The sequence below is a fragment of the Drosophila miranda genome (assembly GCF_003369915.1).
Source record: "Drosophila miranda strain MSH22 chromosome Y unlocalized genomic scaffold, D.miranda_PacBio2.1 Contig_Y2_pilon, whole genome shotgun sequence".
NCBI lineage: Eukaryota > Metazoa > Arthropoda > Insecta > Diptera > Drosophilidae > Drosophila > Drosophila miranda.
Genome location: NW_022881614.1, coordinates 35130640 through 35157567, shown reverse-complemented (window position 1 = coordinate 35157567; position 26928 = coordinate 35130640). Strand labels below are relative to the sequence as shown.

Genomic DNA, 26928 nt, shown 5'->3' with positions numbered 1-26928 from the left:
TAAACTGCATGCAGTTCATTAATTTTTCAGCATTCATTTAGATGCGAATTTATAATTTTACAGAACTCTGGCGACCGGAGAGAGAGCCTGGGGTTGTTTTCTCTGTTGTGAGGGTCCGCGCATACGCGCTATCAATTAATTCAAAACTCAAACGTTGCGTAGCTTGTTAATTTTTATCACAGCCATTGCACTTTCCCAACCTTGTCTTCTTGTATTGCATAATTTGCTGTCTAAAGCGTGTTTTTATGTAAAACAATTCAGAGATTTTCCCCCGAATATCACATTCCACGCACAGTTGGTGGGTGCTTGGGTGTTTTTTTCGTTGCCTGGTTCTTTCCTGCCATTGCGAAATTCCCTCTGAATTGTTAATGGCCTCGAGATGACCTGCTGTGCAGCGAAAAAGTTGGCTCCTAGCTGGAAATCTGCGACCGAGGTCCGACTCCGACTCCAACTCCGAGTCCGAGTCCGGCGGGGTCTGGAACCAAGCTGACGCTTTCGTTAAACACTTTGCGCCAAATTGAATTTTATGATGAGCCAAAAACGATGTTGGGGGCATGAGGCATGAAGAATCTTCAGCTCCGTAGCTCCGCAGGTCCGCAGCTCTGATTGCAGCTGTCACTTTTTATACCCGATACTCAAAATGAGTATTGGGGTATATTAGATTTGTGGTGAAAGTGGATGTGTGTAACGTCCAGAAGGAATCGTTTCCGACCCCATAAAGTATATATATTCTTGATCAGCCGAGTCGATTGAGCCATGTCTGTCTGTCCGTCTGTCCGTCCGTCCGTCTGTCCGTCTGTCCGTCCCCTTCAGCGCCTAGTGCTCAAAGACTATAAGAGCTGGAGCAACGATGTTTTGGATCCAGACTTCTGTGATATGTCACTGCTACAAAAATATTTCAAAACTTCGCCCCGCCCACTTCCGCCCCCACAAAGGACGAAAATCTGTGGCATCCACATTTTTAAAGATACGATAAAACCAAAAACGCAGAATCGTAGAGAATGACCATATCTTTAAGGCTGCAGAATCTGATCGTATTATCGTATTGGATCGTATTATTATTATAGCCAGCATCAAGAAAACAATTTGATTTTTTCTCGCCCTGTCTCTCTCTAACACACACGTAGCATAGGCGGCTTTGCTTAGAGTAAAACATTAGCGCCTAGATCTCAGAGACTTTAAAAGCTAGAGCAACCAAATTTGTTATCCACACTCCTAAGATATCGGACCGAGACGAGTTTGTTTCAAAATTTCGCCACACCCCCTTCCGCCCCCGCAAAGGATGCAAGTCTGGGGATATTCACAAATCTCAGAGACTATTAAGGCTAGAGTAACCAAATTTAGTATCCGCACTCCTGTTAGATCTCACTAAAAAAAGTATATTTCAAAATTTCGCCCCACCCCTTCCGCCCCCACAAAGGACGAAGAACTGTTGCATCCACAATATTGAGGATACGAGAAAACTAAAAACGCAGAATCATAGATAATAATCATATCTATCATTTTTATAGCCAAAAGGAACAAATCAATTTGCAGTGGCTACGCAGCGCCCGACGTCACGCTCAAACTGATTTTCTGTCTCTCTCGCACGCACTCTTTGTCGTGTCGTTCAATATTAGCGGCGTCTGCCGGAGGAGACCGGTATAAGTATCGGGTATAAATGTAGAGTTGCGGTCTCCGCAGCAACTCACAACGTTCCCCCTCGTTAGTGTTGTATTTGGTTTTTGATGCGCAGCTGCATAATTGCGCCTGAAATATTGACCAAGTGACCTTCCACTTTGCCCTTTGATAATGAGTAGAAGTAGCTCTGAAGCAGGGCAATCGATTCGGGTGTCTCTGTAATCACAGATACCCTGTATTCGTATATAAATTCTCCTGTTCTATATGTTTGATTCTCATATAAATCTCTTGTTTATAGTAAATTACGATGACAATTGCATATTTTTTTAGTCTGTTTTAGGAGTTATCAGTTTATCAAGGAAAAGAAATTAATATTTTGGGGGGCTATTCTTACAAAGGCGGAAAACATCCAAGTTTCTAGGCAGGCATACCTCTGTATATACCCCATAAAGTCCTCGATTGTTGGCTATCAGAATAGCAGTAGCTGGGGATAAAAGGAGCATCCTATGTATCCATCTGTAGCGGAAAAAAAGTGGAAAGCGTTTCCTGCTATTTAGATTCTGTCCGTGCATAAAGCTGCAGCCCATTATGAAATTTCCAATTAAATTTGCATATCTCAAGGGGCACTGGCAACGGGCAACTGGCGGATTGTGTTGCATACTTTCGGGCGGCAGCGTAAAGCGCGCTCCCGGAGACTACACATACATGGCCATGGTGGCACTTTAAGAGCAAAGGTCCATGCAGCGCCTGGCTATTTAATTATTTCTTGTATCGTCGTCTACCCTTAATTGGCTATTAAGTGGATGGTGACCGACAAGGAGCGGCGTGGAAGCAGTGGAAGGACAATATTGTGACTAAATTAAAGCATTACGCATCAGGGTCCAGCCCCAAGGATCATCAAATTGAGTTAGCATCAAATATATATAGTATATCGATGAGGGTCGTTCGTGGACGTTATTGACCTGATTTTGGGCTCCTAGCTGCATGTGTTCCCGTTAATTGCAGCGCCACAAACGTAGGGTGGGCGCAGGGTGTGCTTTTGTCAGAACAAAATGGGGATTGTGCCTGCAAGTGTTTTTCCATTTCCGCTCAGCATGGAAATTCGGAAGTCGGTTTCTAGCAGTTTTTCGCTTTCCTCTAACACACACACCCGCACAAAGAGGGTGACAACATCCTGGCAACATAGTTTGCCACATTCCTTGAGACATTAACTGTGTAAATCGCCCCACGAGAACTCGGGACACAAATCAACTGACAGCATCAGCAGTGGCCGGTAGGAGTGGCCGGCAGTAGTGGCAGCTGCAACAACGGAGCGCAAGGAAGTGACCGAAAAACTTGCACTTGACGCAAATATTTAAACCAAATTGGCAATTGTTGTACAGTGTCCGGGCTGCGGATGCCATTCCCCCGTAATGTGGCATTTACTTGGCTGCAAATGAAGTTGCCACAGGCCCCTCTCCCTTCCCCCATTCCCCCTACAACTGTTGCGTTTCAATGAGATGCAACTCCTTTCTACTTTCCACTTTCCACTTGCTGTCATAATTAAGTTCTTTTAACCAGATTCAAAGCCCAAAAGGTTATTGCTTTTGGAAAAGAAGAAAATCAACATTTGCACCAGAGAATGGCTTTCTGGCTCGACTTCGACTTCCTTTCTGTGAGAAGTTTTCCATTTCCTCGCCTAATGCATGGGCAAACAATTGGGAAAACTGGCAAATGGTGTCAATAAACCGAGAATCAGGGGCAAGCAAGACCTGTTGCAATTGGGCCCTCGGACCCACCACTTGAAGTGGATTTTCGGTTTCTTTTTTGTGTGAAAATTCTTCAAATATTCCAAAGGAAAAATTCACTGGACTGAATTTAGGTACATTTTATGGCAGAGTTTATTTATGCTCGGGAGCTGGCTTTAAAAATACTCGAGCACGCTGAGTCCTCGAGCCACACATTGTTGCCCCAATTAATTGCCCCTTTTTGTGGCATTAATAAACCGCAGTGCATTGGCATGGGCGGGCTGCCAGCAGCTCCCTGGACCATGTCCGGAGTGCTGGGTATTTGTTAGAATTTTTAATAACATCAATAAAGTGCACAATTAAGTCAAAGGCGACACGCACATCCTTCGAATGGCAGCGAAGCGCAGACTCCTTGAGGAGGTTGCCGTTTATGCTTATTAGCGAGCAAGCGAGCCATTAATACAATGCAACAAGAGGCAAGAGGCCAAGACAGAGTGGAGCGAGTCGAGTCGAGAGGATGCGGAAGTGGTAAAATCAGGGCGATTTTTTTAAAATTTAATGATGTAACTAACCATAATGATTTTTTGCGAAAATCGTGATAAAAATTGATGTCCTTTTTTCTGATGGCAATGGATTGGCAGGACTCTCCCGATCACGGAGAGGCATGCCACGCACTGATCGGCTGCTGTATAGCAGAGATATAGCTTACAGAAAAAACCAGCATTTGAAAGATATGCAAATCAAAATCTTCGGAAGGCTATATCTCAGACAAATAGGGCCAGTTCGGTGCAGGACCAACTGTCCCAGGATCGCAAGGATCCAGACTGTCGAACTGCATCAAAATGTCAACTTCGAAAATCAGGCCGATTTTTTGAAAATTTAATGATGTAACTAACCATAATGATTTTTTGCGAAAATCGTGAAAAAATTGATGTCCTTTTTTCCGATGGCAGTCGATTGGCAGGACTCTCCCGATCACGGAGAGGCATGCCACGCCCGGATCGGCTGCTGTATAGCAGAGATATAGCTCACAGAAAGAACCAGTATTTCAAAGATATGCAAATCCAAATCTTCGGAAGGCTATATCTCAGACTAATTGGGCCAGATCGGTGCAGGACCATTTTTTGCGAAAATCGTGAAAAAATTGATGTCCTCTTTCTGATGGCAGTCGATTGGCAGGACTCTCCCGTCAGCCATGGCATCCCGTTCCCGTCTTGGCCCTCGTTCTGCCACACAACAGACGACGCTTTTAACAAGCGTCCCGGCAGCAGCAGCAGTAACCCGAAACTTAACCCCAAAATTGTCTGAATTTCGCTGTCTTTAAGCTCCCAATTTCTATATATATTTCGAATTTAAAGAACTTAAATGAAATTTTCCGTGCAGCATTCAAGAGCGCTTTGAAGGACAAAAACCCAACCAAGATTTGAATGCCTTCGACTGCCCCGAAAGAGGATGCTAGATGTGCTCCCCCTTCTATTTATTTCCCTTTAAAATCCGCTTATTCCGTTTATATTTTCTTTAACATTTTTTGGGTATATTTTTCTTTTTGTTTGCATAAAATAATTTGCTGATCAACGCGCGGCCGAGACAGTTTTTCTCATCGTAATTTATGCGGCAAGCGGAGTGAATCACACGAGTGCTGAAAGGCTGAAAGAGAAGGTCGAAACGGGGAGTGTCAGAGAGGGGTATACTGTACAAAGAGGGGGAGGGGGAGGGAGAGAAGCATTTAATGCCGTAAACAGAACATGGCAATAGTTTAATGCTTCGCACAGCACAGCACAGCTTCAGTTGCTGTTGCAGTTGCAGTTGCTGTTTATTTTCCAGCAGTCATTTGCAGAGTTGCCCCTTCCCGTCCTTCCTTTTCGGTGGGTGGGTGGTTCGGTGCGGACGGGGTGGCTAATGGTCGTCCATTGGCCATAGTTTTCTGACTTTTCGTATGCTGTCAAGTGCTCGGCACTCGAAATTATTATCTGCCATTAATCATGGCCATAATGCTTGCCAGCTATAAAATGGAGCAAGTGCAACCAGAAACAGGGAGCACAGAAAGCTGAGCTTGGTCTATGAGCACTATTTCAATAGAAATCAAGGAAAGGCATTGATCCTTGTGTGAAGATCTTTGATATTATGCCCTTCATCTAAATGGATCTGCTTCTCTATTTCTCTTCCGCGAACTCTTTGAACCACCCTCTCGTATGCGGATGAGATATAATTTTGTGCATGGCAATCGCTTTATTACTGTGACAATTATTTTAACTGCTGGAGATTTTTATGATGATATTTTTTTTAGTTGAAAATTTCGGTATCTGTTTTACTTTCTGGTTTCTTTTTGAGTCATTTGGCCATTGTCTGTGCATTTTGTATGCCCCAGACCACACGACCACACGGAGAGCCATGCCACACACAAATGGCAGTACAGTAGGGTACAAAAAGGTGGTGCTGGCAGTGGTGCTGGCAGTGGTGGTGGCGGTCTGGTGTCGGTTCCTTGAGGCAAGAGAGCTGTACGAGGTACGAACTGTATTGTAAACTAAACTCGTGCATAAATAAAAACCCCAATTTGGGTTCATATTAAAATAGACAAACATTTTTGTGCTGGGCTCAAGGAAAACTGTGTCAAAATCTGTCTGTGTGTGTGTGTGGGATTGTGTGCTCGTGAAAGGATTGCCACAGCTACAGTATATGTATGTATATACATATAGTAAATGTGTACAGAATTTATGATGTGGCATATTTTCTTATGCTGGCTCTTGGGCCTTTGAATTTTGCATGAAATTCGATAGCATGCAGGGGGCGAGTGGAGTAGGCCTTTGTCTTAGGCTCTCGCCTCCTTGAGTGGGCAATCCGATACCGCACAAGGTGTAGCATTTCAAAATTTAATAACCAGCCAAGGAGAAGGAGAAAAAGCAGAGGCCCGTCCCCCACACGAATAGGCCTCTCTTATAAGCTTCCTGTTCTTCTTCCAAACTGCGGGCGGATTGCGAATTCGAGCCAAATGATTGCAGGGAGCAGAGCTACTGTATGTGAGGGATCCATTGAAAACCCATTTGGTATCCGGTCCCCGATGATGACGTTGACATAGCCATAATGTCAAAGGGCACAGTGCCTGTTTGGACGTGTTCCGCCCAAAACGGGCCTTTGGTTTTCGTGCCCCAACACCACAGAATCATTACGAGGAGGAGCAGCAGCAGCAGCAGCATATTGCACAGTTGCAGAACGGCAGTTTTTGAGGTAACTCAACACTCGACGAGCCCCAGCCAGCAGTGGCACCGAGCCACGTCAGTGCATCAGTTTTTTGTGCTAATTTGCCGTCTAATTTGCGATGGACAGCAAATGAGCAGAATCTTCATGTGACCCATAAACTTTTTCCTGTTTCTGTTTCTGCTCCTGCTCTGGTTGCCACTCTTGCCCCTGCCTCTGGCCTATAGACGTGTCAAACGCATCAAAATTGCGATGATGTTGCAACAGGAGATGCAATCGCATCCACAATGGCATTTCGTCAGCTTTTGTGATATTGCAGAGAAAATTCCTCCTACAAAGCAAAATGTTCATTAAGCCCGAAACGAATTTTAAGAGGAATTTTGAACTAAAAAGTACTGAGAATCCATAGTAAACGAGGGGGAACGTTGTGAGTTGCTGCGGACACCGCAACTCTACGGTTATACCCGATACTAAGTCAGTATGGCTCTCCTCCGGCAGACGCCGCTAATATTAAACGACACGACAAAGAGTGCGTGCGAGAGAGACAGAAAATCAGTCTGAGCGTGACGTCGGGCGCTGCGTAGCCACTGCAAATTGATTTGTTCCTATTGGCTATAAAAATGATCTGATCTGATCCAGATTCAGCAATCTGATAGATATTGTCATTATCTATGATTCTGCGTTTTTAGTTTTCTCGAATGTGCAATATTGTGGATGCAACAGATTTTCGTCCATTGTGTGGGCGGAAAGGGGTGGGGCGAAATTTTGAGATACACGTTTTATAGTAAGATCTAACAGGAGTGCGGATACCAAATTTGGTTACTCTAGCCTTAATAGTCTCTGAGATTTTTGTATATCCCCAGATTTTCGTCCTTTGCGGGGGCGGAAGGGGGTGTGGCGAAATTTTGAAACAAACTCGTCTCGGTCCGATATATTAGGAATGTGGATACCAAATTTGGTTGCTCTAGCTTTTGTAGTCTCTGAGATCTAGGCGCTAATGTTTTACTCTAAGCAAAGCCGCCTATGCTACGTGTGTGTTAGAGAGAGATATAATATATCCTAATATATCGGTCCGATATATTAGGAATGTGGATACCAAATTTGGTTGCTCTAGCTTTTGTAGTCTCTGAGATCTAGGCGCTAATGTTTTACTCTAAGCAAAGCCGCCTATGCTACGTGTGTGTTAGAGAGAGACAGGGCGAGAAAAAATGAAATTGTTTTCTTGATGCTGGCTATAATAATAATACGATCCAATTCAGATTCCGCAGTCTTAAAGATATGGTCATTCTCTACAACTCTACGTTTTTGGTTTTCTCATATCTTTAAAATTGTGGATGCCACAGATTTTCGTCCTTTGTGGGGGCGGAAGTGGCCGGGGCGAAGTTTTGAAATATTTTTGTAGCAGTGACATATCACAGAAGTCTGGATCCAAAACATCGTTGCTCTAGCTCTTATAGTCTTTGAGCACTAGGCGCTGAAGGGGACGGACAGACGGACGGACGGACTGACGGACAGACGGACAGACAGACATGGCTCAATCGACTCGGCTATTGATGCTGATCAAGAATATATATACTTTATGGGGTCGGAAACGATTCCTTCTGGACGTGCTTGTGCACGAACATTACGCCATTGCATATTCTGCGATGGTGCAACGACGGCAGGTCAATAAGATTTAGCCTAGACCGGTAGGGTGGCAAGATTCTACCCGAGTCCCAGTTAAAGTTCCGAAGGGCAAAAATTAAAAATTGCTTTTGCACGGATTCAATAACAGCCTCCTGCTCTTTATACTGCGGGCTCCACACACAAGAACAATACTCCAATATAGGACGTACTAACGAGATGTACAGTTGTTTCGTAACGTACGGGTCGTCAAACTCCTTGGACCAACGCTTGATGAACGCTAAAACACCCTTAGCTTTATTTACAGTTGCAGCTATATGGGTGTTGAAACACATCTTATGATCAAAAAGGACTCCGAGGTCATTTGAACTCGAAATTCGCTCAAGGACATGATTTCCTAGAACATATGAGACAAAATGAGGAGCGCGACGGTAAAATGTCATAAGTTTGCATTTGGAAAGGTTCAGAAAAAGAAGATTAGTTGAACACCACAATAGTAGTTCACTTAGATCAAGTTGAAGGCGTGTGTGCAAATACCAATCAGAGTAAGAAAGACAGATTTTGACATCATCAGCATACATTAGTGTAGTAGAGTATGTTATAACTTGAGGAAGGTCGTTCACAAATAAAATAAACAGAAGCGGGCCCAGATGACTTCCCTGTGGCACACCTGAAGTAACATTAACAGTATTTGACAACACGTTAGAAAACAAAACACGTTGAGTACGGTTAGAGAGATAGGACAAAATCCAATCTAGAAGATTCGTTGGGAACCCTAATAAAGAGAGCTTTTGAATAAGCAGAGCATGGTTCACAGAATCGAATGCCTTGCTGAAGTCCGTAAAAACTACATCCGTCTGCAAACCAATTTGAAAACCACGGTGGATTAGGTTAGAAAACTCAAGAAGGTTAGTCGATGTTGAACGATGTCTGAAAAAACCGTGTTGCGACGGAGATATCAAGCTGCAACAAAGATGTTGCAGTTGCCGGGTGACCAGGAACTCAAGAAGCTTCGGGATGGCGGAAAGCTTTGCGATACCACGATAGTTTTCAATGTTTGATCTTGAACCTTTTTTGTGAAGCGGAATGATGTAGGACTCATTCCAAATTACTGGGAGACAAGACTGTTCCAAGGAGAGGTTGAAGAGAAAGGTCAAGGGTTTGAAAAGGGACTGGGCACAGTGCTTTAAGATGCAACTTGGTACCTTATCTGGACCCGCAGAAAACGATATGTCCATAGATGACAAACCTTCCAGAACAACGCTTTCCTCGAAAAAGGGCAGAAAAATGCTGTTAGCTTGAGGTAGCTGGTACGGATACGGAGAGGATGCGTTGTAAATATGAGACGAGTACGTTGTTTGGAAAAAGTTAGCGAATAAATTTGCAATACCAACAGCAGAAGCTTCTCTTTTGTTCTGGTAATGAAGGGACGGAGGAAAAACGTTTGACTTGCGCTTAGAGTTAACGAACGAATAGAATTTTGTAGGATCACTACGAAAGTTACTACTACATTGTGAAAGGTAATGATTATAACACTGACTATTGACGGCAAGGAACAGAGACCGAGCGGAGGAGTATAGAGCTAAGGCCGACGTGGAGCCCGACTTCTGGTACTTTTTATAGAGCCGGGATTTATTATTTTTTAAGTATGACAAATACTTGGAGAACCAGGGAGGCTTGGACGATACAGGTACAGTGATATCTGGAACAAACGTATTAAGGGTGGAGTAAATAGAACTATAAAACGAGTTAACAGTTGCGTCTATGTTCTAGAATGTAAAATCTCAACCAGAGCGTATAATTATTATAGCCAGAATCAAGAAAACAATTTCATTCTTTCTCGCTCTGTCTCTCTCTAACACACAGGTTTCATGGTCGGTTTTGCCAATTGCAAAATATGAGTTCAAGGATCTCAGAACCTATAAGAGCCAGAGCAACCAAATTTGGTATCCATACTCCTGTGATATCGGACCTTGACAGTTTCGTGTCCAAATTTCGCCACACCTTCTTCCGCCCCCGCAAAAGACGAAAATCTGGGGCATCCACAAATCTCAGAGACTATTAAGGCTAGAGTAACCAAATTTGGTATCCGCACTTCTGTTAGATCTCACTATAAAACGTATATCTCAGAATTTTGCCCCACCCCCTTCCGCCCCCACAAAGAACGAAAATCTGTTGCATCCACAATATTGCAGATTCGAGAAAACTAAAAACGCAGAATCATAGATAATGACCATATCTATCAGATTGCTGAATCTGGATCAGATCGGATTATTTTTGTAGCCAACAGCAAGAAATCAATTTGCAGTGGCCACGCAGCGCCCGACGTCACGCTCAGACTGATATTCTGTCTCTCTCGCACGCACTCTTTGTCGTATCGTTTAATATTAGCGGCGTCTGCCGGAGGAGAGCCATAATGACTTAGTATCGGGTATAAATGTAGAGTTGCGGTCTCCGCAGCAACTCACAACGTCCCGCTCGTTTTTATTGGTTTCCTTTTCTTTTTGGCCCGTTTTCCGTACATTTGCTGCGCTTCGGTTTTTCTTTCTCTTCGTTCTGTTTGTGTTTGTGGCGCTTCCCATTCCGTTTCGGTTCGGTTCGGTTCGTCCTGTGCATTCATCCTTTGCTTTGTTCTTTCGTTTGCTTTTAATTCATTTAGGTTTTTCCGCCTGTTCATTTTGATTGATTACCACTTTAATTGCGGATATTAAATGACAAGACCAGCCCCCAGCCCGCAGCCCCCTAGTTGGAGGACATAGAATATATTCCATTCCCCCATTTGATTCCTGCATGATTTTTAGTTATTCCATGACACAGACATGGATTTGCACAGCGACTAAATGAAAGACCAGTCGTCTTTTCAAATTACGAGTGAATATAGTTTTTGGAGCGTGCATCAAAGGACAAAGGAAATAAATCTATGGAAAACGAGGGGGAACGTTGTGAGTTGCTGCGGACACCGCAACTCTACGGTTATACCCGATACTAAGTCAGTATGGCTCTCCTCCGGCAGACGCCGCTAATATTAAACGACAGGACAAAGAGTGCGTGCGAGAGAGACAGAAAATCAGTCTGAGCGTGACGTCGGGCGTTGCGTAGCCACTGCAAATTGATTTGTTCCTATTGGCTATAAAAATGATCTGATCTGATCCAGATTCAGCAATCTGATAGATATGGTCATTATCTATGATTCTGCGTTTTTAGTTTTCTCGAATGTGCAATATTGTGGATGCAACAGATTTTCGTTCTTTGTGTGGGCGGAAGGGGGTGGGGCGAAATTTTGAGATACACGTTTTATAGTTAGATCTAACAGGAGTGCGGATACCAAATTTGGTTACTCTAGCCTTAATAGTCTCTGAGATTTTTGAATATCCTCAGATTTTCGTCCTTTGCGGGGGCGGAAGGGGGTGTGGCGAAATTTTGAAACAAACTCGTCTCGGTCCGATATATTAGGAGTGTGGATACCAAATTTGGTTGCTCTAGCTTTTGTAGTCTCTGAGATCTAGGCGCTAATGTTTTACTCTAAGCAAAGCCGCCTATGCTACGTGTGTGTTAGAGAGAGACAGGGCGAGAAAAAATGAAATTGTTTTCTTGATGCTGGCTATAATAATATTACGATCCAATTCAGATTCCGCAGTCTTAAAGATATGGTCATTCTCTACAATTCTACGTTTTTGGTTTTCTCATATCTTTAAAATTGTGGATGCCACAGGTTTTCGTCCTTTGTGGTGGCGGAAGTGGGCGGGGCGAAGTTTTGAAATATTTTTGTAGCAGTGACATATCACAGAAGTCTGGATCCAAAACATCGTTGCTCTAGCTCTTATAGTCTTTGAGCACTAGGCGCTGAAGGGGACGGACAGACGGACAGACGGTCAGACGGACGAACGGACAGACAGACAGGGCTCAATCGACTCGGCTATTGATGCTGATCAAGAATATATATACTTTATGGGGTCGGAAACGATTGCTTCTGGACGTTACACACATCCACTTTTACCACAAATCTAATATACCCCAATACTCATTTTGAGTATAGGGTATAATAAATTAGGGCTTAAGGAATTTGAAAATTGCTGTACAAATAGTAAATATATTTATTTGTTTGAAAACCAAAAAAAAATGTATATTTAAAAATTCGATTGGTCGTCTAAAAGGAATGTGGAATGGGCATGCTGCAAATAGATACATGTATCTATAGTTATCGAAGGCCAAGAAAGGACTGTACTTACTTTTTATTTCGCAGCGTAATTTGCAAACAGATTAGCAAATAACGCACCAGAAGCCTAATTGGCCATTTTTAAAATCGATTGATCCTTTGGAGTGGAAAGGTTTAATTTTGCAGAAACTCGTTAGTTTACGGCTTACCACATCCTGGCCTTGCGTCTGCTGGCCCATCGTCTTTTATGGACCCCTCCGAAGGATCATTATAAGAACTCAAATCAGTGGCTGTGGAAGATTCATCATGATCTTTTTGAGAGCCCCCTTCAGCCATAAAATACTCCGAGTCTTCCGAAGTAGTGGAGCTGGAGGAGTAGGATGTGGAGTATTCCTCATAGATAAGATTCGGTTCGGCCATCACTCGGAATGTTCGATTATATTTAAGATTTTCAAAAATAGAAGCACCAACGAAAATATCACACAATTTTTGGGACTGTGATTCGTTTTTCCGGAGTGTTTCGGAAAACGCTGCTTAGATGTGGATTTTTATACCCGATACTCAAAATGAGTATTGGGGTATATTAGATTTGTGGTAAAAGTGGATGTGTGTAACTTCCAGAAGGAATCGTTTCCGACCCCATAAAGTATATATATTCTTGATCAGCATCAATAGCCGAGTCGATTGAGCCCTGTCGGTCTGTCCGTCCGTCCGTTGGTCCGTCCGTCCGTCTGTCCGTCTGTCCGTCCCCTTCAGCGCCTAGTGTTCAAAGACTATAAGGGCTAGAGCAACGATGTTTTGGTTCCAGACTTCTGTGACATGTCACTGCTACAATAATATTTCAAAACTTCGCCCCGCCCACTTCCGCCCCCACAAAGGACGAAAATCTGTGGCATCCACATTTTCAAAGATACGATAAAACCAAAAACGCGGAATCGTAGAGGATGACTATATGTTCTAGAATGTAAAATCTCAACCAGAGCGTATAATTATTATAGCCAGAATCAAGAAAACAATTTCATTTTTTCTCGCTCTGTCTCTCTTTAACACACAGGTTTCATGGTCGGTTTTGCCAATTGCAAAATATGAGTTCAAGGATCTCAGAACCTATAAGAGCCAGAGCAACCAAATTTGGTATCCATACTCCTGTGATATCGGACCTTGACAGTTTCGTGTCCAAATTTCGCCACACCTTCTTCCGCCCCGCAAAAGACGAAAATCTGGGGCATCCACAAATCTCAGAGACTATTAAGGCTAGAGTAACCAAATTTGGTATCCGCACTTCTGTTAGATCTCACTATAAAACGTATATCTCAGAATTTTGCCCCACCCCCTTCCGCCCCCACAAAGAACGAAAATCTGTTGCATCAACAATATTGCAGATTCGAGAAAACTAAAAACGCAGAATCATAGATAATGACCATATCTATCAGATTGCTGAATCTGGATCAGATCGGATTATTTTTGTAGCCAACAGCAAGAAATCAATTTGCAGTGGCCACGCAGCGCCCGACGTCACGCTCAGACTGATATTCTGTCTCTCTCGCACGCACTCTTTGTCGTATCGTTTAATATTAGCGGCGTCTGCCGGAGGAGAGCCATAATGACTAAGTATCGGGTATAAATGTAGAGTTGCGGTCTCCGCAGCAACTCACAACGTTCCCCCTCGTTTTTATTGGTTTCCTTTTCTTTTTGGCCCGTTTTCCGTTCATTTGCTGCGCTTCGGTTTTTCTTTCTCTTCGTTCTGTTTATTGTGTTTGTGGCGCTTCCCATTCCGTTTCGGTTCGGTTCAGTTCGGTTCGTCCTGTGCATTCATCCTTTGCTTTGTTCTTTCGTTTGCTTTTAATTCATTTAGGTTTTTCCGCCTGTTCATTTTGATTGATTACCACTTTAATTGCGGATATTAAATGACAAGACCAGCCCCCAGCCCGCAGCCCCCTAGTTGGAGGACATAGAATATATTCCATTCCCCCATTTGATTCTTGCATGGTTTTTAGTTATTCCATGACACAGACATGGATTTGCACAGCGACTAAATGAAAGACCAGTCGTCTTTTCAAATTACGAGTGAATATAGTTTTTGGGGCGTGCATCAAAGGACAAAGGAAATAAATCTATGGAAAACGAGGGGGAACGTTGTGAGTTGCTGCGGACACCGCAACTCTACGGTTATACCCGATACTAAGTCAGTATGGCTCTCCTCCGGCAGACGCCGCTAATATTAAACGACACGACAAAGAGTGCGTGCGAGAGAGACAGAAAATCAGTCTGAGCGTGACGTCGGGCGTTGCGTAGCCACTGCAAATTGATTTGTTCCTATTGGCTATAAAAATGATCTGATCTGATCCATATTCAGCAATCTGATAGATATGGTCATTATCTATGATTCTGCGTTTTTAGTTTTCTCGAATGTGCAATATTGTGGATGCAACAGATTTTCGTTCTTTGTGTGGGCGGAAGGGGGTGGGGCGAAATTTTGAGATACACGTTTTATAGTTAGATCTAACAGGAGTGCGGATACCAAATTTGGTTACTCTAGCCTTAATAGTCTGAGATTTTTGAATATCTCCAGATTTTCGTCCTTTGCGGGGGCGGAAGGGGGTGTGGCGAAATTTTGAAACAAACTCGTCTCGGTCCGATATATTAGGAGTGTGGATACCAAATTTGGTTGCTCTAGCTTTTGTAGTCTCTGAGATCTAGGCGCTAATGTTTTACTCTAAGCAAAGCCGCCTATGCTACGTGTGTGTTAGAGAGAGACAGGGCGAGAAAAAATGAAATTGTTTTCTTGATGCTGGCTATAATAATATTACGATCCAATTCAGATTCCGCAGTCTTAAAGATATGGTCATTCTCTACAATTCTACGTTTTTGGTTTTCTCATATCTTTAAAATTGTGGATGCCACAGGTTTTCGTCCTTTGTGGTGGCGGAAGTGGGCGGGGCGAAGTTTTGAAATATTTTTGTAGCAGTGACATATCACAGAAGTCTGGATCCAAAACATCGTTGCTCTAGCTCTTATAGTCTTTCAGCACTAGGCGCTGAAGGGGACGGACAGACGGACAGACGGTCAGACGGACGGACGGACAGACAGACAGGGCTCAATCGACTCGGCTATTGATGCTGATCAAGAATATATATACTTTATGGGGTCGGAAACGATTCCTTCTGGACGTTACACACATCCACTTTTACCACAAATCTAATATACCCCAATACTCATTTTGAGTATCGGGTATAATAAATTAGGGCTTAAGGAATTTGAAAATTGCTGTACAAATAGTAAATATATTTATTTGTTTGAAAACCAAAAAAAAATGTATATTTAAAAATTCCTTTGGTCGTCTAAAAGGAATGTGGAATGGGCATGCTGCAAATAGATACATGTATCTATAGTTATCGAAGGCCAAGAAAGGACTGTACTTACTTTTTATTTCGCAGCGTAATTTGCAAACAGATTAGCAAATAACGCACCAGAAGCCTAATTGGCCATTTTTAAAATCGATTGATCCTTTGGAGTGGAAAGGTTTAATTTTGCAGAAACTCGTTAGTTTACGGCTTACCACATCCTGGCCTTGCGTCTGCTGGCCCATCGTCTTTTATGGACCCCTCCGAAGGATCATTATAAGAACTCAAATCAGTGGCTGTGGAAGATTCATCATGATCTTTTTGAGAGCCCCCTTCAGCCATAAAATACTCAGAGTCTTCCGAAGTGGGGGAGCTGGAGGAGTAGGATGTGGAGTATTCCTCATAGATAAGATTCGGTTCGGCCATCACTCGGAATGTTCGATTATATTTAAGATTTTCAAAAATAGAAGCACCAACGAAAATATCACACAATTTTTGGGACTGTGATTCGTTTTTTCGGAGTGTTTCGGAAAACGCTGCTTAGATGTGGATTTTTATACCCGATACTCAAAATGAGTATTGGGGTATATTAGATCTGTGGTAAAAGTGGATGTGTGTAACTTCCAGAAGGAATCGTTTCCGACCCATAAAGTATATATATTCTTGATCAGCATCAATAGCCGAGTCGATTGAGCCCTGTCTGTCTGTCCGTCTGTCCGTCGGTCCGTCCGTCCGTCTGTCCGTCTGTCCGTCCCCTTCAGCGCCTAGTGCTCAAAGACTATAAGGGCTAGAGCAACGATGTTTTGGTTCCAGACTTCTGTGACATGTCACTGCTACAATAATATTTCAAAACTTCGCCCCGCCCACTTCCGCCCCCACAAAGGACGAAAATCTGTGGCATCCACATTTTCAAAGATACGATAAAACCAAAAACGCGGAATCGTAGAGGATGACTATATGTTCTAGAATGTAAAATCTCAACCAGAGCGTATAATTATTATAGCCAGAATCAAGAAAACAATTTCATTCTTTCTCGCTCTGTCTCTCTCTAACACACAGGTTTCATGGTCGGTTTTGCCAATTGCAAAATATGAGTTCAAGGATCTCAGAACCTATAAGAGCCAGAGCAACCAAATTTGGTATCCATACTCCTGTGATATCGGACCTTGACAGTTTCGTGTCCAAATTTCGCCACACCTTCTTCCGCCCCCGCAAAAGACGAAAATCTGGGGCATCCACAAATCTCAGAGACTATTAAGGCTAGAGTAACCAAATTTGGTATCCGCACTTCTGTTAGATCTCACTATAAAACGTATATCTCAGAATTTTGCCCCACCCCCTTCCGCCCCCACAAAGAACGAAAATCTGTTGCATCAACAATATTGCAGATTCGAGAAAACTAAAAACGCAGAATCATAGATAATGACCATATCTATCAGATTGCTGAATCTGGATCAGATCGGATTATTTTTGTAGCCAACAGCAAGAAATCAATTTGCAGTGGCCACGCAGCGCCCGACGTCACGCTCAGACTGATATTCTGTCTCTCTCGCACGCACTCTTTGTCGTATCGTTTAATATTAGCGGCGTCTGCCGGAGGAGAGCCATAATGACTAAGTATCGGGTATAAATGTAGAGTTGCGGTCTCCGCAGCAACTCACAACGTTCCCCCTCGTTTTTATTGGTTTCCTTTTCTTTTTGGCCCGTTTTCCGTACATTTGCTGCGCTTCGGTTTTTCTTTCTCTTCGTTCTGTTTATTGTGTTTGTGGCGCTTCCCATTCCGTTTCGGTTCGGTTCGGTTCGTCCTGTGCATTCATCCTTTGCTTTGTTCTTTCGTTTGCTTTTAATTCATTTAGGTTTTTCCGCCTGTTCATTTTGATTGATTACCACTTTAATTGCGGATATTAAATGACAAGACCAGCCCCCAGCCCGCAGCCCCCTAGTTGGAGGACATAGAATATATTCCATTCCCCCATTTGATTCTTGCATGATTTTTAGTTATTCCATGACACAGACATGGATTTGCACAGCGACTAAATGAAAGACCAGTCGTCTTTTCAAATTACGAGTGAATATAGTTTTTGGGGCGTGCATCAAAGGACAAAGGAAATAAATCTATGGAAAACGAGGGGGAACGTTGTGAGTTGCTGCGGACACCGCAACTCTACGGTTATACCCGATACTAAGTCAGTATGGCTCTCCTCCGGCAGACGCCGCTAATATTAAACGACACGACAAAGAGTGCGTGCGAGAGAGACAGAAAATCAGTCTGAGCGTGACGTCGGGCGTTGCGTAGCCACTGCAAATTGATTTGTTCCTATTGGCTATAAAAATGATCTGATCTGATCCATATTCAGCAATCTGATAGATATGGTCATTATCTATGATTCTGCGTTTTTAGTTTTCTCGAATGTGCAATATTGTGGATGCAACAGATTTTCGTTCTTTGTGTGGGCGGAAGGGGGTGGGGCGAAATTTTGAGATACACGTTTTATAGTTAGATCTAACAGGAGTGCGGATACCAAATTTGGTTACTCTAGCCTTAATAGTCTGAGATTTTTGAATATCTCCAGATTTTCGTCCTTTGCGGGGCGGAAGGGGGTGTGGCGAAATTTTGAAACAAACTCGTCTCGGTCCGATATATTAGGAGTGTGGATACCAAATTTGGTTGCTCTAGCTTTTGTAGTCTCTGAGATCTAGGCGCTAATGTTTTACTCTAAGCAAAGCCGCCTATGCTACGTGTGTGTTAGAGAGAGACAGGGCGAGAAAAAATGAAATTGTTTTCTTGATGCTGGCTATAATAATATTACGATCCAATTCAGATTCCGCAGTCTTAAAGATATGGTCATTCTCTACAATTCTACGTTTTTGGTTTTCTCATATCTTTAAAATTGTGGATGCCACAGGTTTTCGTCCTTTGTGGTGGCGGAAGTGGGCGGGGCGAAGTTTTGAAATATTTTTGTAGCAGTGACATATCACAGAAGTCTGGATCCAAAACATCGTTGCTCTAGCTCTTATAGTCTTTCAGCACTAGGCGCTGAAGGGGACGGACAGACGGACAGACGGTCAGACGGACGGACGGACAGACAGACAGGGCTCAATCGACTCGGCTATTGATGCTGATCAAGAATATATATACTTTATGGGGTCGGAAACGATTCCTTCTGGACGTTACACACATCCACTTTTACCACAAATCTAATATACCCCAATACTCATTTTGAGTATCGGGTATAATAAATTAGGGCTTAAGGAATTTGAAAATTGCTGTACAAATAGTAAATATATTTATTTGTTTGAAAACCAAAAAAAAATGTATATTTAAAAATTCCTTTGGTCGTCTAAAAGGAATGTGGAATGGGCATGCTGCAAATAGATACATGTATCTATAGTTATCGAAGGCCAAGAAAGGACTGTACTTACTTTTTATTTCGCAGCGTAATTTGCAAACAGAAATACAAATAACGCACCAGAAGCCTAATTGGCCATTTTTAAAATCGATTGATCCTTTGGAGTGGAAAGGTTTAATTTTGCAGAAACTCGTTAGTTTACGGCTTACCACATCCTGGCCTTGCGTCTGCTGGCCCATCGTCTTTTATGGACCCCTCCGAAGGATCATTATAAGAACTCAAATCAGTGGCTGGGGAAGATTCATCATGATCTTTTTGAGAGCCCCCTTCAGCCATAAAATACTCCGAGTCTTCCGAAGTAGTGGAGCTGGAGGAGTAGGATGTGGAGTATTCCTCATAGATAAGATTCGGTTCGGCCATCACTCGGAATGTTCGATTATATTTAAGATTTTCAAAAATAGAAGCACCAACGAAAATATCACACAATTTTTGGGACTGTGATTCGTTTTTTCGGAGTGTTTCGGAAAACGCTGCTTAGATGTGGATTTTTATACCCGATACTCAAAATGAGTATTGGGGTATATTAGATCTGTGGTAAAAGTGGATGTGTGTAACTTCCAGAAGGAATCGTTTCCAACCCCATAAAGTATATATATTCTTGATCAGCATCAATAGCCGAGTCGATTGAGCCCTGTCTGTCTGTCCGTCTGTCCGTCGGTCCGTCCGTCCGTCTGTCCGTCTGTCCGTCCCCTTCAGCGCCTAGTGCTCAAAGACTATAAGGGCTAGAGCAACGATGTTTTGGTTCCAGACTTCTGTGATATGTCACTGCTACAATAATATTTCAAAACTTCGCCCCGCCCACTTCCGCCCCCACAAAGGACGAAAATCTGTGGCATCCACATTTTCAAAGATACGATAAAACCAAAAACGCAGAATCGTAGAAGATGGCTATATCTTCTAGAGTGCAAAATCTGAACCAGATCGTATAATGATTATAGCCAGAATCAAGAAAGCAATTTCATTCTTTCTCGCTCTGTCTCTCTCTAACACACAGGTTTCATGGTCGGTTTTGCCAATTGCAAAATATGAGTTCAAGGATTTCAGAACCTATAAGAACCAGAGCAACCAAATTTGGTATCCACACTCCTGTAATATCGGACCTTGACAGTTTCGTGTCCAAATTTCGCCACACCCCCTTCCGCCCGCGCAAAGGACGAAAATCTGGGGCATCCACAAATCTCAGAGACTATTAAGGCTAGAGTAACCAAATTTGGTATCCGCACTTCTGTTAGATCTCACTATAAAACGTATATCTCGGAATTTCGCACCACCCCCTTCCGCCCCCACAAAGGACGAAAATCTGTTGCATCCACAATATTGCACATTCGATAAAACTAACGAGGGGGAACGTTGTGAGTTGCTGCGGACACCGCAACATTACGGTTATACCCGATACTAAGTCAGTATGGCTCTCCTCCGGCAGACGCCGCTAATATTAAACGACACGACAAAGAGTGCGTGCGAGAGAGACAGAAAATCAGTCTGAGCGTGACGTCGGGCGTTGCGTAGCCACTGCAAATTGATTTGTTCCTATTGGCTATAAAAATGATCTGATCTGATCCAGATTCAGCAATCTGATAGATATGGTCATTATCTATGATTCTGCGTTTTTAGTTTTCTCGAATGTGCAATATTGTGGATGCAACAGATTTTCGTTCTTTGTGTGGGCGGAAGGGGGTGGGGCGAAATTTTGAGATACACGTTTTATAGTTAGATCTAACAGGAGTGCGGATACCAAATTTGGTTACTCTAGCCTTAATAGTCTCTGAGATTTTTGAATATCCCCAGATTTTCGTCCTTTGCGGGGGCGGAAGGGGGTGTGGCGAAATTTTGAAACAAACTCGTCTCGGTCCGATATATTAGGAGTGTGGATACCAAATTTGGTTGCTCTAGCTTTTGTAGTCTCTGAGATCTAGGCGCTAATGTTTTACTCTAAGCAAAGCCGCCTATGCTACGTGTGTGTTAGAGAGAGGGCGAGAAAAAATGAAATTGTTTTCTTGATGCTGGCTATAATAATAATACGATCCAATTCAGATTCCGCAGTCTTAAAGATATGGTCATTCTCTACAGCTCTACGTTTTTGGTTTTCTCATATCTTTAAAATTGTGGATGCCACAGATTTTCGTCCTTTGTGGGGGCGGAAGTGGGCGGGGCGAAGTTTTGAAATATTTTTGTAGCAGTGACATATCACAGAAGTCTGGATCCAAAACATCGTTGCTCTAGCTCTTATAGTCTTTGAGCGCTAGGCGCTGAAGGGGACGGACAGACGGACGGACGGACAGACAGACAGGGCTCAATCGACTCGGCTATTGATGCTGATCAAGAATATATATACTTTATGGGGTCGGAAACGATTCCTTCTGGACGTTACACACATCCACTTTTACCACAAATGTAATATACCCCAATACTCATTTTGAGTATCGGGTATAAAAACGCAGAATCATAGATAACGACCATATCTATCAGATTGCTGAATCTGGTTTAGATCAGATAATTTTTATAGCCAAAAGGAACAAATCAATTTGCAGTGGCTACGCAGCGCCCGACGTCACGCTCAGACTGATTTTCTGTCTCTCTCGCACGCACTCTTTGTCGTGTCGTTTAATATTAGCGGCGTCTGCCGGAGGAGAGCCAAACTGACTTAGTATCGGGTGTAACTGTAGAGTTGCGGGGTCCGCAGCAACTCACAACGTTCCGCCTCGTTTTGTTCTCGATTCTCAGAAAACCATTCTCATGGCCATGCATCATATCTCCTCCCCTTCTGATGCGATAGAGGGTATTCCTTGATTAAAGGTCTCTTGTCCACGCAATTTTACGCCTTTGATATGGGCGCTATAAATAATGTTCTGTGGGCGCACTGCGTGGGGGGCCGCCGCTGCTGCTGCTGCAGTCGGAACTTGTAACTATATAATAATTCTAAAGAAAAATGTCGAGCAGCAAATTTGATTACTTGCTTTGATTGTCAATTAAAGGCACAACAACAATTTGCCAAGCGGTGGAATCTCGTTAGACGACGAAGACGACGGCGACTACTTCACCAAAGATGCCTCTCTATACATCTTTACGAGTGTACATACAGTATAGCGATAGCTATGCTAGGTGTCAGAGTTTTTTGAAGAGCGCATCCTAATTAATTTTGCACAGGGAAGGGTCCTGTCCTGCATTTAGTGACACTGGGATTTAGCAGTCCGCCTGCTCATTAGTCCTATTAATTGATAAATGGATGAGGCGGTGTTGGGCCTCGCTCTCCCTCCCTCTCTCTCTCTCTCTAGAGGGTGGAACATGAATATGAACCTATGCCATGGTTTCTGCTGCATTGGCCAGGCCAAAAGTTAAGGCCACTTCTCAAGGCGGAAACTTTGCCGTAAAGAAAAACACCATCCAGGCGGCGAGGAGAGGAGAGGAGAGTATCATTTTTGTCTGTCTGTCTGGCTGTCAAATCAAACTTTGATTTGATTCGATATTCAGTATCTTCTGTGTGTGTCTTTGAACTAAACTTGTATTCAAACTGACAAGTTTTGGCTGGCTTTGAGCTGCTGGCCAACAGCACAACAATCAGTTAATGCAGAAGGCAACTTCTGTTTTGGGTACGGTTCCTTTTATGTTGATTAATTGCTGGCGGAGTTTTAGTGTCACAACTGTCTTGATTAATGCCTTGTGCAGAAAGCAGAAGCACGAGGTTAAATGCCAGAGCCGAGCAAAAGCCGAAGCGAAAGCCAATCCGACAGCCGAAATCCGTTAAGGATACACCTGCGCACAAGCCGAACGCCCTCTCTTATACGCATACGACACGCGAAGCTGTCCCCGAAAGCTTTGGATCGGGGCAAAGCTCTGGCAAAAGCCAGCGGCGTTTCATTGAAATACGGACGCACAACTGGCGCAGAGCTCAGTCACTGGCCAGCGAGGGTCGGTGCAAGTGGTGCCCCAACAGACAGGAAAAAAAGCTGAACCGAAAAGGTGATGGTGAAAGTTCAAATATCCAGCCAGCAGCAACTGTGAACCTGTGAACCTGTGATCGCTTCCAACTGACACTCAACTGTCTGCCTGTCCGTCTGTCAGAATGTGCATACGAAGGAAGGAAGGAAGCCAACGGCAGAGCACCAGGCCACTCGAATCCTCTGAATCAGAATCAGCGGCGCATTCAACGTCAGCACATAGTCCCAGGCACTTGATCAACAGCAGAAGAAGCGGCAGAAGGACAGAATGGAAGACGAAGAGGCATCGTAATAATGCCCCCGATTAAAGAACAAAAAGCCAGGCTGAAGTGCTCCAAGTCATTTGTGTGCTCATTGTGCGGCAACCCAGGGCAAACAGCCAGGCGAATGGAGCCACAGCCAAGGCCACAGCCAAAGCCAGTGACAGTGCCAGTGCCAGCTCCTAGCCGACTGGATGGATGGATGGTTGTTCGGCGGAAGTGCTCTAAGAGGCAGACCCAGGGCTCAGTCAAGACAGCGCACATAATGTCTGCTAATATTTGAAGAGTGCGTCGCATTAATTGACATGAAAGAGTCACGAAAAAGTGGAAGAAGAATGCATCAGCAGCGGCAGCAGCAGAAGCGGAGCAAATGCAGCGAACATAAAGGATGGGCCCTAATGAGTGCGACAGACAGAGACACTGAGACACTCTAGACGAACATAAAGGATGGGTCCTAATGAGTGCGACAGACAGAGACACTGAGACACTCTAGACGATGGGGTAAGTGCCGTTGGCTTTGGCTTTCCTCTAAGCCTTCTTCAACATTGTTTGTCTGTCTGGATGGCTGGGTGGAGGGGAGTCATACATTTTAGGCCAAATTAGCTCCAGTCCTAGTCCTGGCCCCTGCCACTGGACTACCGTGTTAATTTACTGCGGTTCAGCTAGTTAGTTACACAATTCTCATTCGAACCCCCACTCCGCTTTAACAGCTAATGGCTGGCCTCATTGGCATCTGCCAGCAATCAATTTGAAATTATATTCCACAATTTGTTGTTGTCCGAACTGCCAATTAGGGGCATGCAACACATACAAATAACCAATTGAAATGCAAATATTTAAATAAAGCACTTTTTCCTGTCACACTCGCACTGGCAATCCCTGCAATCAGTTTTCAATTGTCAAACCGAGTGGATTTCCTTTTTTTTCTAAAATGATTTTCTTTTGTGCTTTACATCGGTTTTGGCTGGGTTTTTTTGATTGCCGAATAATTAATTTCCGTACGATATAGCGGAATGCATTAATTAAAAGTCCTCCCACTGTCTGGAAGCCATTCCCAACATTTTGATGACTCTATTTGATGTCCAACATTGATGGCTACATAAATAAATAAATATATGCAAATTTGTTTATTTTTATACCCGATACTCAAAATGAGTATTGGGGTATATTAGATTTGTGGTAAAAGTGGATGTGTGTAACGTCCAGAAGGAATCGTTTCCGACCCCATAAAGTATATATATTCTTGATCAGCATCAATAGCCGAGTCGATTGAGCCATGTCTGTCTGTCCGTCTGTCCGTCCGTCCGTCTGTCCGTCCCCTTCAGCGCCTAGTGCTCAAAGACTATAAAAGCTAGAGCAACGATGTTTTGTATCCAGACTTCTGTGATATGTCACTGCTACAAAAATATTTCAAAACTTCGCCCCGCCCACTTCCGCCCCCACAAAGGACGAAAATCTGTGGCATCCACATTTTTAAAGATACGATAAAACCAAAAACGCAGAATCGTAGAGGATGACTATATGTTTTAGACTGTAAGATCTCAACCAGATCGTATAATTATTATAGCCAGAATCAAGAAAACAATTTCATTCTTTCTTGCTCTTTTTCTCTCTAACACACAGGTTTCATGGTCGGTTTTGCCAATTGCAAAATATGAGTTCAAGGATCTCAGAACCCATAAGAGCCAGAGCAACCAAATTTGGTATCCACACTCCTGTGATATCGGACCTTGACCGTTTCGTGTCCAAATTTCGCCACACCCCCTTCCGCCCCCGCAAAGGACGAAAATCTGGGGCATCCACAAATCTCAGAGACTATTAAGGCTAGAGTAACCAAATTTGGTACCCGAACTTTTGTTAGATCTCACTATTAAACGTATATCTCAGAATTTCGCTCCACCCCCTTTCGCCCCCACAAAGGACGAAAATCTGTTGCATCCACAATATTGCACATTCGAGAAAACTAAAAACGCAGAATCATAGATAACGACCATATCTATCAGATTGCTGAATCTGGACCAGACCAGATAATTTTTATAGCCAAAAGGAACAAATCAATTTGCACTGGCTACGCAGCGCCCGACGTCACGCTCAGACTGATTTTCTGTCTCTCTCGCACGCACTCTTTGTCGTGTCGTTTAATATTAGCAGCGTCTGCCGGAGGAGAGCCATACTGACTTAGTATCGGGTATAACTGTAGAGTTGCGGTGTCCGCAGCAACTCAGTTTTCTCGAATGTGCAATATTGTGGATGCAACAGATTTTCGTCCTTTGTGGGGGCGGAAGTGGGCGGGGCGAAGTTTTGAAATATTTTTGTAACAGTGACATATCACAGAAGTCTGGATCCAAAACATCGTTGCTCTAGCTTTTATAGTCTTTGAGCACTAGGCGCTGAAGGGGACGGACAGACGGACGGACGGACAGACGGACAGACAGACAGGGCTCAATCGACTCGGCTATTGATGCTGATCAAGAATATATATACTTTATGGGGTCGGAAACGATTCCTTCTGGACGTTACACACTTCCACTTTTACCACAAATCTAATATACCCCAATACTCATTTTGAGTATCGGGTATAAGAAAAGAGGATCTTTTCGTTGATTTTTGCCACAGAAACAAAGACTGGCCTCAAAAATTCAATTAAACAAATGGAAGTGATAATCGTTTGTCGCTGCCCCAAAATGTTCCATATAATATTTAAATGGAATTAGTTTTAATTAAGTCCCCGGCTAGGTTATGAGGCAGCCACAAAAGGAAATTTCCTTTTTTCCCTTTTGCTTTTTGCCTTTTCCCCTGGCCTCTGATGAGGTTGAGGTCCATGTCCAAAAACCAAAAAGCAGCCCAAAAAAAAAAAGCAACGTTAACAGACTCAAATTACCAAAGGATAAAAAAAAAGAAGCAATCAAGTGAGACCAAAAATGTTGCTCCTGAAGGAAGTGATTAAAGTTTTACCTAAACCCCCAGAGAACCGACGGCCTGCTGCCCCTTCTTCCTCCTGCTTTGCATTTTTTTCCCCGTAATAAGTATTAATTAATGCAAAAATGAAGACAAGCGACCGCTGAGGAGGCATAAGTAGGGCTTCTGCTGTCGCTCCCGGTGCTCCTGCCTCTCCTGGTGCTACTAGTGCTCCTGCCTTTTGCTTCTTGTTTTATAAATGAGCAGAAGCCGTCGCTGCGTTGGAGTTCGTTTCTGTTTTTAGCTTATTTTTTGCCGTATATTTTCGCCCGCTGAAATTTGAGTCTCGTTTGGTCAAGCAGAGTGACGCAAATTAAGAAAGGACCTAGCCAAGCAGAAGCAACTTAATGAAAATGAAATTGACACCTGGCCTGGGGTTCATGCGGGGTACCCGTCCTTTAACGGGAAGCCGCGTCATCTACCCCCTGCCCCCCTCCCCTTGAGTGACCGCAGCGTAAGATTATACGCACGTCTGAAGTTACCACAGTAGATGATGATGGCAATGGGTTGCGGGGTTGTGGGGCGGAGCGGAGTCCTGTGTGGGAAAAGAGGACATGTCGTGTCAATAGTCGCCTGCCTGGCACTTCCGGTGACATTCGGTTCTGCCCATCACAGAACGACACATCGACACAATCCCTGTGTCCTGTGTCCTGTGCCCCATTAATCTTCTCATAGTGCAGCCTGCCCCTTCCCCCAC

General features: G+C 43.6%; 1 protein-coding gene and 2 long non-coding RNA genes across 5 annotated transcripts in view; 1 reads left to right on the top strand and 2 right to left on the bottom strand.

Annotated features, from left to right (window-relative positions):
* LOC117193720 (matrix metalloproteinase-2-like) overlaps positions 1-26928 on the top strand; it is a 225081-nt gene that overhangs the window by 41585 nt on the left and 156568 nt on the right. For 2 of the 3 annotated variants that reach the window (XM_033398447.1, XM_033398445.1), the window contains exon 1: positions 22998-23774. The exons of the other annotated variant lie outside the window; for it this stretch is intronic. In XM_033398447.1, the coding sequence (XP_033254338.1) occupies positions 23770-23774 (5 nt within the window). In that variant the 5' untranslated portion in view covers positions 22998-23769. Of the gene's footprint in view, positions 1-22997; positions 23775-26928 lie in introns of those variants that run through there. 3 annotated transcript variants of the gene reach the window in all.
* On the bottom strand, positions 12248-12870 carry LOC117193722. The gene is made up of 3 exons (XR_004474664.1): positions 12531-12870; positions 12395-12478; positions 12248-12337 (listed from the first exon to the last, which is right to left on the bottom strand). It is a non-coding gene; the product is annotated as an uncharacterized LOC117193722 (long non-coding RNA).
* LOC117193721 lies at positions 15584-16010 on the bottom strand. Its single transcript, XR_004474663.1, has 3 exons — positions 15881-16010; positions 15745-15828; positions 15584-15687 (listed from the first exon to the last, which is right to left on the bottom strand). It is a non-coding gene; the product is annotated as an uncharacterized LOC117193721 (long non-coding RNA).